The 14,459-nt window shown below is 45.4% G+C and overlaps 1 protein-coding gene across 4 annotated transcripts; it reads left to right on the plus strand.

Annotated features, from left to right (window-relative positions):
• Positions 1-123: 123 nt before the first annotated feature.
• Positions 124-13,330, plus strand: il15l (interleukin 15, like). 4 transcript variants are annotated; one of them, XM_037086201.1, is made up of 5 exons: positions 124-298; positions 5,517-6,530; positions 9,233-9,280; positions 10,288-10,416; positions 13,169-13,330. In XM_037086201.1, exons 2-5 carry the CDS (start codon positions 6,393-6,395, stop codon positions 13,304-13,306), a joined length of 453 nt encoding a protein of 150 aa, XP_036942096.1. In that variant the 5' UTR covers positions 124-298; positions 5,517-6,392; the 3' UTR covers positions 13,307-13,330. The 4 variants fall into 4 exon arrangements, with proteins under 4 accessions (XP_036942096.1, XP_036942077.1, XP_036942104.1 ...); XM_037086182.1 differs by lacking the exon at positions 124-298 and adding an exon at positions 4,515-4,674; XM_037086209.1 differs by lacking the exon at positions 124-298 and adding an exon at positions 4,522-4,674 and having other exon boundaries at positions 10,291-10,416.
• Positions 13,331-14,459: the final 1,129 nt, after the last annotated feature.

Raw genomic sequence — 14,459 nt, forward strand, 5'->3', positions numbered from 1 at the left:
AACATTGATTCCTTTTCTGCCTCCGGCAAAGTCAAGAGAGTCAGTAACTCCTGGCAGAGGATTTAGTTTTTCATGTGAGGATTTTCATTTTTCACGTGTCAGACTGTGTCACCTCCTGCAGCGGTGAACTGCAGTGCACAGCAACCTTATCACTTCTGCAGGTATTTATTCTGACTGATAAGCGTGACTCGGTTTCAGTTTTGGTTCGCAGCTCACAGTTAGACTCTGACCTCAGTTCCCACTTGCTGTTGTTGATTCTGCTGACCGGCGCTCACTCTGCAGCTGTCCTCACACAAAGGTAACCACTCGTCTTTATTTCTGAACTCTGATGATTAAGTGGATGATTGACACCTCAGCAGACCTGCTAACACATGAGGCTTTCTCAGATGATTTCAAGACACAGCACCAACACAAAGGCTACAGTCGAAGCAGCCCTGCTGACAGAAACAGCATAGACCAGCACCACAACACAACACAGCACAGCACAACACAACACAACACAACACAGCACAACACAACACAACACAACACAACACAACACAGCACAGCACAACACAGCACAACACAGCACAGCACAACACAACACAACACAGCACAACACAGCACAACACAACACAGCACAACACAACACAGCACAACACAACACAGCACAACACAACACAACACAACACAACACAACACAACACAGCACAACACAACACAACACAACACAACACAACACAACACAACACAACACAGCACAACACATGCTGGTAGTTTATGTTGTGTTTTGGTGCTGGTCTATGCTGTTTTTTTCAACAGGAAGCTGTGTCAGGACGTCGCCACAGAACGCCTTGTGCTAAATGCTACCATGCTAACATGCTGATGTTTGACAGGTGTAAAGCTCACCTGGTTCACCGGCTCAGTTTGGTCAGCGACAGCGCGGCACGTTGATCCAATAAAACTTCTACATTAATCATCTTAAAATCCCCGAAAGATCAGCGTTTATCAGGAGAAGAGGCTTTTATTCTGCACCTTTCTCAGAGCTCTGTAGCTGTGTTGTCTTTAATGTTTTCAATATGATGTTTACTGGGACATAAATCAGACAGATCTAATAATAGCAGAGCAGCCATGTTTGATTCTGAGGCCGCGGTTGATGAGGCGCGTCTGGAGAGCTTCCTGGTTCACTTCAGAAAACCTCTGTCGACGAGGAGAGACGCATCATGTCATTGAATGATAATTCTATATTTTACAGTTTAAAAGATCATTTTTTCAACTCAACTTTTCAATCTCAGTTTGTCATCAAGCTAATGAAACATCAGAATATGTCATGATAAAGACGACACAGCTAACCGGCGACGTCGTCTCGTTGAACGCTCGCCAAAACCTGTAACTTTCATTCAAGCTTTGTTTGAGGTGTGTGACTGTGTGGAGATCAAGTGTTCCCAGCGTGTTGAGCTGATGTGTGCTGGCACGTGTCCAGTAACGAGTCTGAGAGCTCAGTGATGAAACCGGTGTGGTGGAGACACGTCTGTTAATAACATCACAGTAATCCAGGACAGATAGAAACCCAGCTTCAGTGATCCGTTTCCTACAGAACCAGGGGAAAGTAGTTCTGTTTCTGCATGAATTCACACATCATTCTTAGCTTGCTAACACGTGTGTTGATATTTAAATGTGAGTTTCTGATCCAACTAGATGCCCAAATATTGGACCAGAACCAGCTCACCGCTCAGTCGTCAGTATGAGCAGAATTATTGTGACGTTCATCTTGTTCCGGAACTTTTCTGACCCGGTTGGCTCCATGTTGGTTCTGGTGACGTGTTGATGAGATTTAAGGTTTGGTTTGACTTTAACAAACTGACACTCTTCTGAAATAATGGCACCTTCACTTGTGCTCCACACAGAAAAAGTTCATTGGATCGGCTCCAAGTGGGAAACTCGGCCAAGAACGCAGCCCAGATTTCACCGACATGAACCCAGATAATTACAACAAACTGAGACTTTATTGACTTGGAAAATTATCTTTCAAACTGACGAGCATCAGTTCAAACAGGATCAATGGAGGATTTGTCTCTCATGACAGCAGCTAACTGGATCATTAACTCTGTGGTGTTTGGCTCGGTCTCTGAGGACGGCGTCTCTCTCCATGTCAGTTAGATGCCTCTAATGATGAACGGCTCGTTTGTTATCTGGTCGCTGTTGTGCTGAATTTGATCAGCATGTGAAGCCAACGGCCTCCTGAGGTGGAGGATCCGGTCTGGTCACATTCTGATTAGATACTGTGTCTTAGGTGCGCTTGTATTAACACGATCCAGATCAGATATCAGATTCCTGTGTCACGTTTCTTGATGGTGGGATTTGGTGGACTGACAGGCATAGTACAAATACTTTGTTACTGTAGTTCTGTTTCATGTGTCCTGAGTCTCTGTGTGGCTTCTCCTCTCTACACCTGAACTTTCTCCTCCTCTCAGCGTCAGAACAGCCGCGTTACTGCAGTTTGATGCATCTGAGGTGAATTCAGAGAGTTTCTGATTTTCTCTCTTTGTTGCTGCTCGGGACGCTTTACCAACCCAACATGTGTCTATTTGACGTCCTGGGAATGAGACTCAACAATCAACTGTCTTTGTGGTGCGTTCAGGAGCAGCTGGGACAAATCCTACTGATTCTACCTTTAACTTTAATAGTCTTTGAATTCTATTAATATGACGTGAGCTTCAGTTAGCTTTGAGCACAAATGTCCTTCAGAGGGAGACTTTTTACTCTGATACTCTGAGTCCATGTCAGAGCCTGAACTCTGTTACTGTACTGGAGGAAACAAGCTGGATCAGAACTTCTACTGTCACCAGAGTCTGTTTGTGTAACACGAGTACCTGAACGTCTCCTGGAGGAAACACTGTGAGGACTGTTATCTTCTTCTATTCACAGCTGCTCTCAGCTGTTTAACAGCCTGTGCAGAGAGTCGCTGAGGTGAAGATGATGCACCGTGTCGTCGAGTCACGTTGGACTGAACCCACTGCAGCTGTTTACAGGCCTCAGCCCGTCTAGCTGAGAGTCTTTGGTCTGAACGAGGTTCAAACCTCCAGGAACCTCCACAGGTCGCCTGGCAGCGTCACACTGATCGTAGATACTTACAGCTGCTCCCGGGGCCTTAATTCACCTCCACCAGTCAGAACTGACATCACAGCAGCAGCTCAAACTAACAGCTCCATCAGTACGTTAGGAGTCTCCAGGTGTCCAGGTGACTTTTCCACCGTATGTCAGTGTCACAAATCTTCTGTGCGTCGGCCTCTTCCAACACTTCATGGAAGCTACATCAGCAGCTACTGAGACGGTGATCGACCGTCGTCTGAACATCCAATCAGCTCGTCCTGCCCACGTTAAAGAACAGTTTGAAGGTGGGAGATCTGCCCGCAGCAGAAGGTAACCTGGTTTTTAAGCTTTTAATCCAAAGTTCAAACTTCTTGATTTCTTCTGAAGTCTTCTCCAGTAAAACAGTCTTCCATGATTAAATGGTGACGTCTGGCAAAGAAACTGCGGTCCTGGGTGGTTTTTTATGCTGTTATATGTAAAAAAGAGACAGCAGACAACATTATTCTAACACAACATAGATCCTGACATGGCTGCCGTTTGATTGACAGCTCATTTGTGTATATATATATATATATATGACCTCATATATGACCCACAGCAGCCAATGTGCAAGTTGTTTTATGCATTTTGAACATGCTGATTTTCCACCTCAGCTCGTGTTTGACGATTTTATCTGTGCAAAGTTGGTGTGAATAAAGTTATTCGGTATTTTGAGTCACAAAATGGTGTATTTTTCTCCCAGGTGGCTGAATATTTATGTGTTAAAGGTTCATTTTCGGTGATATTGTTTCAACCTGGGCCATGTCAGACTTCATGACTGTGTTTTATTGGGGCGGTTGCGGCTCAGTTACAGGCTTATTTTGGCATTACAGAAAAAATAATAATAATTCAGTCTTGAAGCTAAAAGTCTGCTTGGTAATGTCTGTGCTCCAAACAGCTGTGAACTGACTTTGGGCTCGACTGACATTTAGGATGATGTTACACACATTTCCAGGAATCTTTAGGCTCGATATGAGAACAGACAGAAAAATCAGAACTGACCACAGAAGCCGAATGGTTCATGTGGGAAAAATTCAATCTGGTGCTGAGTGTCAGATTTTGAGGAAAGACATGCCGGGTCGCTGCTGTTAAACAAGCAGAGATCTGAATATTGGACCACACAAGAGTCTGAAAATAGCACAAATCCAACAGGATCCAGATTTACTCCCCCTGAGTGAATTCTTCTGATGTGGAAACAGTTTCTTACTCATGATGATGTTTTTATGGAGAAAACATCCCCAGTATGTAACTTCCCTGTGAAGCGTAGGAGGACGGACGTGACGAGTGTGTGAGCTGTTGGCAGGTTGTTGTTTTAGCTGCTCCTGATGCAGATCTTCCACCTTCAAACTGTTTTTTAACGTGGGCAGGACGAGCTGATTGGATGTTCAGACGACGGGCTGAGGCCTGTAAACAGCTGCAGTGGGTTCAGTCCAACGTGACTCGACGACACGGTGCATCATCTTCACCTCAGCGACTCTCTGCACAGGCTGTTAAACAGCTGAGAGCTGCTGTGAATAGAAGAAGATAACAGTCCTCACAGTGTTTCCTCCAGGAGACGTTCAGGTACTCGTGTTACACAAACAGACTCTGGTGACAGTAGAAGTTCTGATCCAGCTTGTTTCCTCCAGTACAGTAACAGAGTTCAGGCTCTGACATGGACTCAGAGTATCAGAGTAAAAAGTCTCCCTCTGAAGGACATTTGTGCTCAAAGCTAACTGAAGCTCAAAGACTATTAAAGTTAGCGATCAGCGCAGCCTCAGCGTGGAGCAGCAGAGAGTCGCTCCAGCTCAGACGCTCAGCTTTGTACTGCAGTGAACAGAGTCCAGAGAAAAAGAGAAATAAACCACCTAAAAAAATCTATAACACTTCAAGTGTTCGCTGTAAAGGGAAAATTCACAGCGCTGTACATCGCCGTCAGACCGCCTTTCTTTTGGCTCTACATTTTCTCAACCATAGATCCTCCGTATCCCGACGCTGAAACTCTGACCAAACAGGCGATCTGAAAGAATCCAGGTGCATCAAACTGAAGTGACGAGGCTGTTCTGAAGCTGTGAGGAGGAGAAAGTTCAGGTGTAGAGAGGAGAAGTCACACAGAGACTCAGAGGACACGAACATGAGACGTCTCTGGATTTGACGTTAAACTCTTTTTATGGTGGGCTCTGTTTGAAACATGCTGTAGAAATACAACTGACCAGAAACATGAGATCTGTGTGTGATTGGCACTTTTAGAAGAGGTTGTGTGTTTCTCTACTAAAATAACATCTGCTGGAGCAGGTTCAGCGGTAGAGATTGTAAAAGACGATCATATCAAACCCGCCAAGTGTTTCTCTTGTTCCTCAGCCAACTGTGCCTCTCCCAAACTTTCCTCTGCCATTAAATTATTTATGTAACTTCCCTCCCTGCAGGCTCATGACAAGAGAAGCTACTCATCCAGAAAATGAGCCGGGAGGAGCTGGAGAGTTAAAAACTGCTAATAGAAGAGGCTGGAGCTGAGGGAGATCTGATCCCAGCAGTGGGAGGAGTAAGAAAGTGAAAACAGGAGTGCCAGCGAGAGGAAAGTGTCAGACAGGAGAGGAGCTCTGTGGTGAACGTCCCTCCACACAGCAGATACTCCGACACCATGTGGAGACGGAGGACGTGATCGGCTGCTCGTGGAGGGAAACTTTCTGCTCGGTCTCCTTCTCGTCCCTCCAGATTTACTGTCCTCCATCTGCTCCGGGACCTTTTTCTTTTCTGTCTTGGAGGTTCAAGTTTAAAGGAAAACCGAAGAGGTGAAGTGAGGAGAGGACAGAGAGATCAGCTGCTGACGATCAGATGGAGTTTGCTTCTGGATGCTTTTCAGACTTCAGCTGTTTTTCTACTTCGGGCTCATGTTTTTTGTCTTCTGTCCGCCTGGAGGATTAACTGCAGCCACATTCAAGTTGTCGTCGTCGGTACCAAACATAATCTCGAGATAAAGACTTTCACTCCTCCACTCTCTCTGCTCTCTCTCTCACCCAGCTGCTTCACAAGGACTCTGGCGCCTTGCTCGAGGGCTCCTCAACAGCCACCGGAGGCTGAGGAAGCACCACGCCGTCCAGATTTTCTCAGCAGGTCTGGGATTCAAACTGACCTCTGGCAGGATTATAGAAACATCTGGAGCTTCTAACATGGACTCGTTGACAAACTCTCCCAGCTGTGACTGATCTGGACTTTAAAGCCTCGTTGTCTCGTATGAAGATGTATCAGCCGGAGACCGCAGAGCATAATGTGACACAGATGATGGTTCTGCTGCCCGTGCCATGCTGACAGGGAGTCTAGCTCTGGCGAGTGTGCATCTGTGTTTGGCCTGTCTGCTCGTCCTGCCGTCGCAATCGAAGCTCTGCAGCAAGGACGTCTTCTCGACCGTCCATATCCTCCTCCAGAGCGACCCGAACTCGGTATGACTCGTCTTCTCTCCTTCTCACTGACAAATCTATAAATTGGGGTGTTTAAAACGTGATTTAACGCTGTAGCTGCAGGGCTCCACTTCTGAATGTTCAGCGTCTTAGCTTGAAACGTTACACAACAACAGGTGAAGCCTCGTTGGTATCTGATTGTCATCTTTATGGAGGGTGACTTACATATATAACGTGTTTGGTTGCAACACACGTCCAGCGAGCGGTTGTTAGACAGAAGTAGAGCAGAGGGTGTCGGGTTATGAAACACCTGAGGCTCGTATCACTGCACCTGCACGTCAGACAGCCTGCGACACGTGGAGACGAACTCAAAGAAGGACGAGAAAGTTCCTGCAACATCAAACCAAAAATATAATGTAAGGACACGAGCAATGATCGAGGGCAACAACACAAATACATGTTTAGGTCATAATAATAATGACAGACACTCTACTGTCTTCACCTGATCACCAGAATAAATGCTGGAAGTTTCTGCAAAACCTTGAACATGTTGCACCTTCACACTTCTGTAGGTCCCGTTGTTAAATGAATGCTGTGACGACGCCGTGCTTCACGTCTGATTTGGTTCAAAGCCCCGTTTCACAGAGTCTGTTTCATTTTGAAAGGTCGTGTTTGTGAGTAAAGCTGATTGTTGAGTCTCATTCCCAGGACGTCAAATAGACACATGTTGGGTTGGTAAAGCGTCCCGAGCAGCAACAAAGAGAGAAAATCAGAAACTCTCTGCAGATACGAGACACTAACACGCCTTTTCTCCACATTCCAGCCTCCCTCTCTGTCTGTTTACGGCTTCTTACGGCTTTTACGTCTTTGTCTCGTCTCGCTGCGTCTGATTGGTCCACATCAGTCTGCTGATGTTGGGAAATAACAAGAATCCAGAATTCACCTCAGATGCATCAAACTAAAGTAACGAGGCTGTTGTGAAGCTGTGAGGAGGAGAAAGTTCCCAGAGTGTCAATTTGTTCATTTGTTGAGACTCGAAACTCTTCACGTAAGTCATCCACTGAAACGCCTCTCACGCTCTGGTGCTGTAATCATTCTTTTCATTGCAAAATTTCCCAACACGAGATGATATAAAGCCGTCAGCGTGAGGATGAAGAACTGCAGGAGCACTGTCAGACCCGGGCTGCTGCCCTGGATCTCTGTGCCTTAAAATCAAAAGAAATCAAATTTAATTGCCTCATGATGAAAACAGCTCCAGAGGTTTTTATATGGCTGCATATCAAATGGCCAGCAGCCGCATATGCTCATATATGTCAGCAAATTCAACATCAGTGTTGTTCTTTCCCACTAATTACTGATGTTACCAGAGCCGTCTGTCAGAACCACTGCAGAGTTCACAGCAGGTAGTTATTCTGGATACACGGAGGTTTACAGCAGTTAGTTATTCTGGATATTTGGAGGTTTACAGCAGTTAGTTATTCTGGATATTTGGAGGTTCTTTGGAAAAAGAAGTGGCAGCCAGATGAAGAAGTCGTGGACAGTGAGACATCATCTCCTCCAGCCCCTGATGATTCTTCCATCAGCTCAGGTCTGAAACACTGAGTTGTGGTGGTGTGTGTAGTCTGAGTGTGTCGACTGTAGTCCTGATGCAGACAGACAGTGAAGCCAAGAAATGATAATAAGGGATGTTCTACCTGCTCTGATAGCCTGAGCACACAGCACAGGTCTTATTACAGGATATAATATCTAATATGTAAACATCACTCAGTGAGCCTGCAGTGAGGGAACATCAGCTTCATTTGTGATAAATATGACGATGAGGACCCAACCACTGGCCTCCTTTCCTTCTCAAACTATGTTGGAATTTCCTCTTTAACAGCCCGATTTTCAAAATGTCGGGGGGAGAAATCCCCGGACTGTATTTGCGGGTCTAAGTCTCGGATGTTTTTCACTCCTAGACGCCCCCTGAAGAACATTTTAACATAAAATCCTAAAACACAAGAGCGAGGAGAGATGTATCTGCTGATGTGGAGTGTTCACACAGGAAACTGCTCGTTAAAAAAATCCATTAACAGATGTTGAAACGCCTCCTCCAACAGTGCTCACCGCCTTCAGCTCCACTTCCACACACGCAGTCTGAACGTTACAGCCGTCGATACGTTTTAAGGAAACGCTGAGAGAGTTTCCAGGTTCTGTTTTATCTGTTTCCTCCTGAAGCAGAGCGTCAGCGCCATGTTGTGAGGAGAGAAACTGAAACTGTACGTTCAACACTCGCTGCTGCTCGTTAAGCTTGTTGTGAACGTGCAGTCTTATGACTTATAATCAGAGGGACATTATTCAAAGAATCGTTACTGAGAAAATCAACCTGACACGATCAATAACAGGCGCTGATGGCTCGCACACTGCAGTAACTGAAATAATGCATTTGTTTCTCCCTCAGAGAAGATTTTGATATATTAACAACAAAGATATAAAATGTGTTTTGTGTAAACAAGATAAGAATCGATGGACTCAACATCCTGATGATATTTTGTAAAATACAAACAAACAGATCTCATCTTTTATTTCGACAGTTTGTGTCTTTGCAGCAGTTTTGCTGTGATTGTTGATTCATGAATCATGATTCCTCCAGTGGCTGCAGCTCCGTCCTGACGTCTCATCAGCTGCTTCTCTGCTGAAACTTCCTGAGTTTTACTGACGGACTCGTGTTCACCTGCAGCTGCTGACTCTCTCTTTCTCCTCAGACTTGCTCCGGCTGCAGACTGTACACGCCCTCCATCGAGGACTACAAGGTACGAGCTTCATTCTCTTCAGTCTTCTTTGTTTAAACATCAGTACAGCTGAAGATGGATGATGGGCCGGACGTGTGTGAGAAGCCACAGAAACACACTCTGAGGCCACGAAGATGTAAATGTTTGGTTTAGACAACGAGCTGCATCATAACACATCACTGTGTAATTCAGGAAATGTGATAATGTAATCTCTGAGCTGATCTGGAAGCTGTTTGAGATCCAGTCTCTCTGTGTGAGTCTGTGTCTCTGGGTGGTCGACATTCATCTAACTGACAAGTGAAGGCAGCAAACACTCAGATCCTCTCAGCTGGACGTTCCTGTTACCAGCTGTGACGCCGTCGGCCAACAGCAGTGCAGGAACAACCAAGTTAGCGTCGTCAATGTACAAGTTGTAAGTCAGAGTTCGAACAGTGTGGAACTAAAGTGGCCTGTGAAGACGGACGAGTGAGTAGATGAGTCTCCGTGTTGCTGTGAGGACGTTTAATGTCCCCGACAACCTCTGTAGTCTCATTCAGACACTCGTTAGCAACCGCTAACTGTTGTTAGCACATGAAGTGAAAACTGTCTCTGGGTTTTAGGGCGACAGACGATGTCGTGGTTTTATTTATTGCAGCAGTGTAACTGTGTGTGGAGCTGTGAGGACGATGACGACTGTACCTGCAGCTGCTGTGTGGATGCAGAGTTACGTCATCATCACGTGGTACACTGGGCCCAGACTCACATCATACATCCATGCAGAATGACTCATTTAATCCATCAAAGTCTAAAAGGAGCCTCTAAATGAAGCAGCTCCATGTAAGTTTCCAGTGCACACGCTGGGAAAACCTGAGTAATATTTCATACCAGGTTTTCAAAGCAGCTCCAGTCTGGAGGACGACACAACACTGCAGCTCAGCTCCAGTGATGAAGCTTTACAAAGTATTATTGTTGTGTATCGGCGCCGGCGGCCTGGTTGTACCTGATTATAACCTCCATGGCCTCACCTCCCTCTCCGTGTCTGTCTCCAGCAGAGATGCCCCCGCTCCACCATGATGTGTTTTGCCAATGAGAGTAAAGTCCTGATCGAGGAGTGGGACGACTATCGCGGCCCCAGGTTGGACAGGAAGCTTGGAAAGCTTGCACAGTGGTTAAAACAGGTAAGAAGGAGGGAAGAGATGGTCCCAGTCTGAGGCTGGACCAGTGTTTCAAACCCATCATGAAACTTTAAGATTAGATCTGGACTGGAACCAGAAACCAGTTAGAGTTATGTTTTGACCGCTGCCAGGTAAAGGTATCATTTTTTGTCTATATTTTAACGATAAAGTCGTATTTTAATTCATTCAAAAATCGGCTTTGTGGGTAAATATCAGAAACTGCAGATCAGATCAGCACCAGAGCGACCACACGTCCTGAACTCTGTCCTGTGTGTTCAAGGAATTAAACTGAAACTACACCTGAAGTTTGACTGGCTATACTCTAATTAATTAATATATAATAATTATGAAGCACCTTTGAAACGCAAAGCAAGAAACTGATGAGGACAAACAAGACGAACACGACGAAGTCTCGTCTGATGTTAAAACAAGAAAACATTACAACGAAATCAGTAGGAGAAATAAAACAATAAAGGACGATTAAATGGCGCCGTCACACCAGAGGAGTTAAGAACCGATGAAAAGTTTACGAGCAGTGAAAAGAAAAAAGGATTAAAGATAAAAAAGTCGTCACAAAGGAGGAATTAAAACTAGATAAGTGGACTGAGCAGGAAATGAAACAGCGAGCAGTTGATGGAGAAGCGTGTGTGTGAACGGGAGTTTTAAGATGCTGATGGCTGTAAACATCATTGTTCTCCGTCTCCGAGTCCCAGACGTCTTCACTCTGAATCCTCTGCTGCACCTGGGAGAAGCTGATGCCTTTATTATCTCTGGCACATTCTGTATATCTACATTGTTCCACCTCCTCGCTGGCACCAATCGTCCTCACAGCTCAGTATCAGGAGGATCTTGTCTGAGTTTCCTGAAGAATCTGAAGAAGCTTTGAGTTTCACGCTCCTCCCACGAAAGACACGATTCAACATGAGTCTCATCTGAGACTTTGGAATAATAAGAAAACGGAAACCGTGAATGGATCATTTCTTTTCATTTCACAATCGTCCTCAGGGGAAAAACCTTCGATCTTGCTGAGTCACAGCTGGTGATGAACCACAGGAGGAAGCCAGATGTGGATGTTGTTTTCCTCTACTTTCTGTTTCCCTCTGCACACTCTGGATCTGTGTGTGTGTGAGCGGCTTCACATGGATCCGTCTGAGCTTCAGGCCTCCAGATTTAAAGACAGAAACTCCAGGCTTCCTCACAGAGCAGTGAGACCTGGGTAACTTATCGCAGCAGCGTGTCTGAAGCTGACACAACAACTGCTGCGTCCTCATTCATTATTATCCTGTAGTTGTTGTCTCAGCAGGACAGCTGTTTCCGTCTCAGAGATGATGAGAGCCATCGACTGCCTGTTTCACAATCTGCCGTCCAGAAGACACCTTGTGACATTCATGTGTAACGAGGAGCTGCTTCCTGTTACTGTTTATTCACATAACTATGTTACTGCATCATCTGTGGACATTTGTGTGTTTTAATGTTCAAATATAAGATTCAAGGTCATTCATTACTCAACACAGGATGTCATCTGTACACATTATATGTACGCCGCTTAATCCTCTGCAGGGTCGCAGGGGGGCTGGAGCCTTAGGGCGAAGGCAGGGGACACCCTGGACAGGTCGCCAGTCTATCACAGGGCTACACATAGAGACGAACAACCACACTCTCATTCACACCTACGGACAATTTAGAATAATCAATCTCAGTATGTTTTTGGACTGTGGGAGGAAGCCGGAGTACCCGGTGAAAACCCACGCTGCACAGGGAGAACATACAAACTCCACACAGCACAGAAAGATCCCAGGCGTCCCAACCGGGACGCAAACCGGCGATCTTCTAGCTGTGAGGCAGCAGTGCTAACCACTGGGCCACTGTGCAGCCCAACACAGGATGTATAACATGAAATTGTAAATCTGCGTCAGGGTGAGTTAAAGCAGCTGCAACAACATGGTGATGACAGTGAGTCCACCTCTCCTCCTCCAGCTGCACAGAGATGACAGCTCCATCCCAGATGTTGTGGTGCAGATGTTGTTCTGAGTCCCACGTTGTCCGTTTCCTTCCCATGTGAGCAGACATTATCTGGGAGCTGCAGTAAATCAAAGTGGATCGGCGTGGTGCTTATTCTGACTCTGCTCCTGGCTGGGATGGTCCAGCCGGTCCGGTCGGATGGTGGAAACACTCACTGATGGTGTCTGTTGCTCTTAATCTGAAACACCTGATTTCCTCTCCAGTGATGATGATGATGTCTCAGCAGTAAAGCAGAAAAGTCAAAAAAGTCAAAAAAGTCAAATGTGTCATGTTTTTAGAGGGGCTATCGTTGCGATAGCATGCTAAAGATTCTTCTGACCCGCAGCAGCGTGTGCAGGTGAGGATGTGAACGCATCATGAAACACAGCAGCAGCTTGTTTTCTACCAGAAGAGTTCTAGAGAACAAACATGATGTAAACACAGATTCCTGAGGAAGAAACTACTTTCTCCTCCAGTGATGATGACGATATTTCTGCAATAGGTTTGTAAACAAACATGATTAATTTGGAGGTGCTGCATCTTCATAAACCACAGGACTGTAGATAAAGGCACAGTTCCATTACTGCCTATTAATAATGGACTCTAAATCCCTGAAGTTAAACATCAGCTTCACTTGTTGAAGGCAGATCATTAATGTAGCCGAGGTTATAAAGGTTTGAAATCTTCCAATCTGTCGTCATGTTTCTTTGACCAGTAACAGTTTGTCTCTGTCTGTGTCTCTTCGTCTCCTCAGCCGGAGTCAGAGTGTCGTCAGTGTGAATTCCAAAAGGAGGAAACAGCAGGAAAGTTCCTCGCAGATCTTCTGAAGACTCTTCAGATGATGAACTCTCAGCACTGCACGAGACCTTTCAGATCACCTGAGCGCAAATAAAACATCATGCGTGACGTCTCAGTAGCTCAGTGGTGCTGGCTGTAGTTTGGCGGGGGGAAGGTGGAGGTGGAGTCTTTTGGATCCAAACCCCCCAGTTTGGACGGAGCAGGTGGAGTCTGGACGGGTTTGTTTGGAGCGATCTCTGACACAAGAACCTCCTTCAGGGTTCAATAATGTTTTGTTGTATGAAAACTAAAACCTCGTACGACTGAGTGCGACAAACATCTCGGAAATCTTTCAGTCAACATGGCGTCACGCACATTTTCCTTGTTTCCTCTGGGAAGTTTAAGTTTGTCAAAAAAAAGAAAAAAAAAATAGACGGCTCCTCCAACAGAACAATGCGCCGGCACAGTCGGAGGTGGTGGGTGGAGGAGGAAGCATCATGGAGGCTCGGATCAGAAAAGTCCAAACTAGGATCTCCTGGTTTCTTTTCAGTGACTCTCAGCTTCGAATGATGCGACTCCAGTCTGAGTTTCCTCCATTCAGGTCCTGAACACGACTCCGGCACCTGGACCTCTTTGTCTGTGTGAAACGTCTCGTTGTGTAGTTCAGTTTATGTGTTGTCGTTGTTGTTGTTGTTGTTGTTGTTGTTGTTGTTGTTGTTGTTGTTGTTGTTGTCGGGTCTCGTGGTAAATAAATGTTCGATCATTAAGTCGTGGTTTGTGGTTTCTACACATTCCGACCTTGTGAAAACTTTAGTGCATTTACAGCTGTTGGGTCCGACTCACATGTGTGCCAAAACAAAACACAGTTTTAGGTTAAATTTGGCTATAATTAACAATTAACAGGGATAATTATTAATCATGATAAATAATATGATACAGTTAACATCAGGTCACCTCGGGGCACCACCCTTAAAGAGGGGAAAACATAGATAATGTAATAAATCGTATCATAATAAAGGTACCAAGTGTTTATAACTCTGATTAATAATTTACTTAATAACTACAACCAAATTTACCTTAACTAATAGTTACAGTCATGGTTGAAGGATTGTGTGTGTGTGTGTGTGTGTGTGTGTGTGTGTGTGTGTGTGTGTGATCAGCAGTATTCACAGTAAACATATAAACCACTTCCTGTTTCTGGTCCCGGCTCCTCCTGGTTCAGGCCCTGCTGCAGTATTTTGTGAGGATTGTGTATATCCAGTGTTGTG

Source organism: Acanthopagrus latus, chromosome 2, assembly GCF_904848185.1.
Source record: "Acanthopagrus latus isolate v.2019 chromosome 2, fAcaLat1.1, whole genome shotgun sequence".
Lineage (NCBI taxonomy): Eukaryota > Metazoa > Chordata > Actinopteri > Spariformes > Sparidae > Acanthopagrus > Acanthopagrus latus.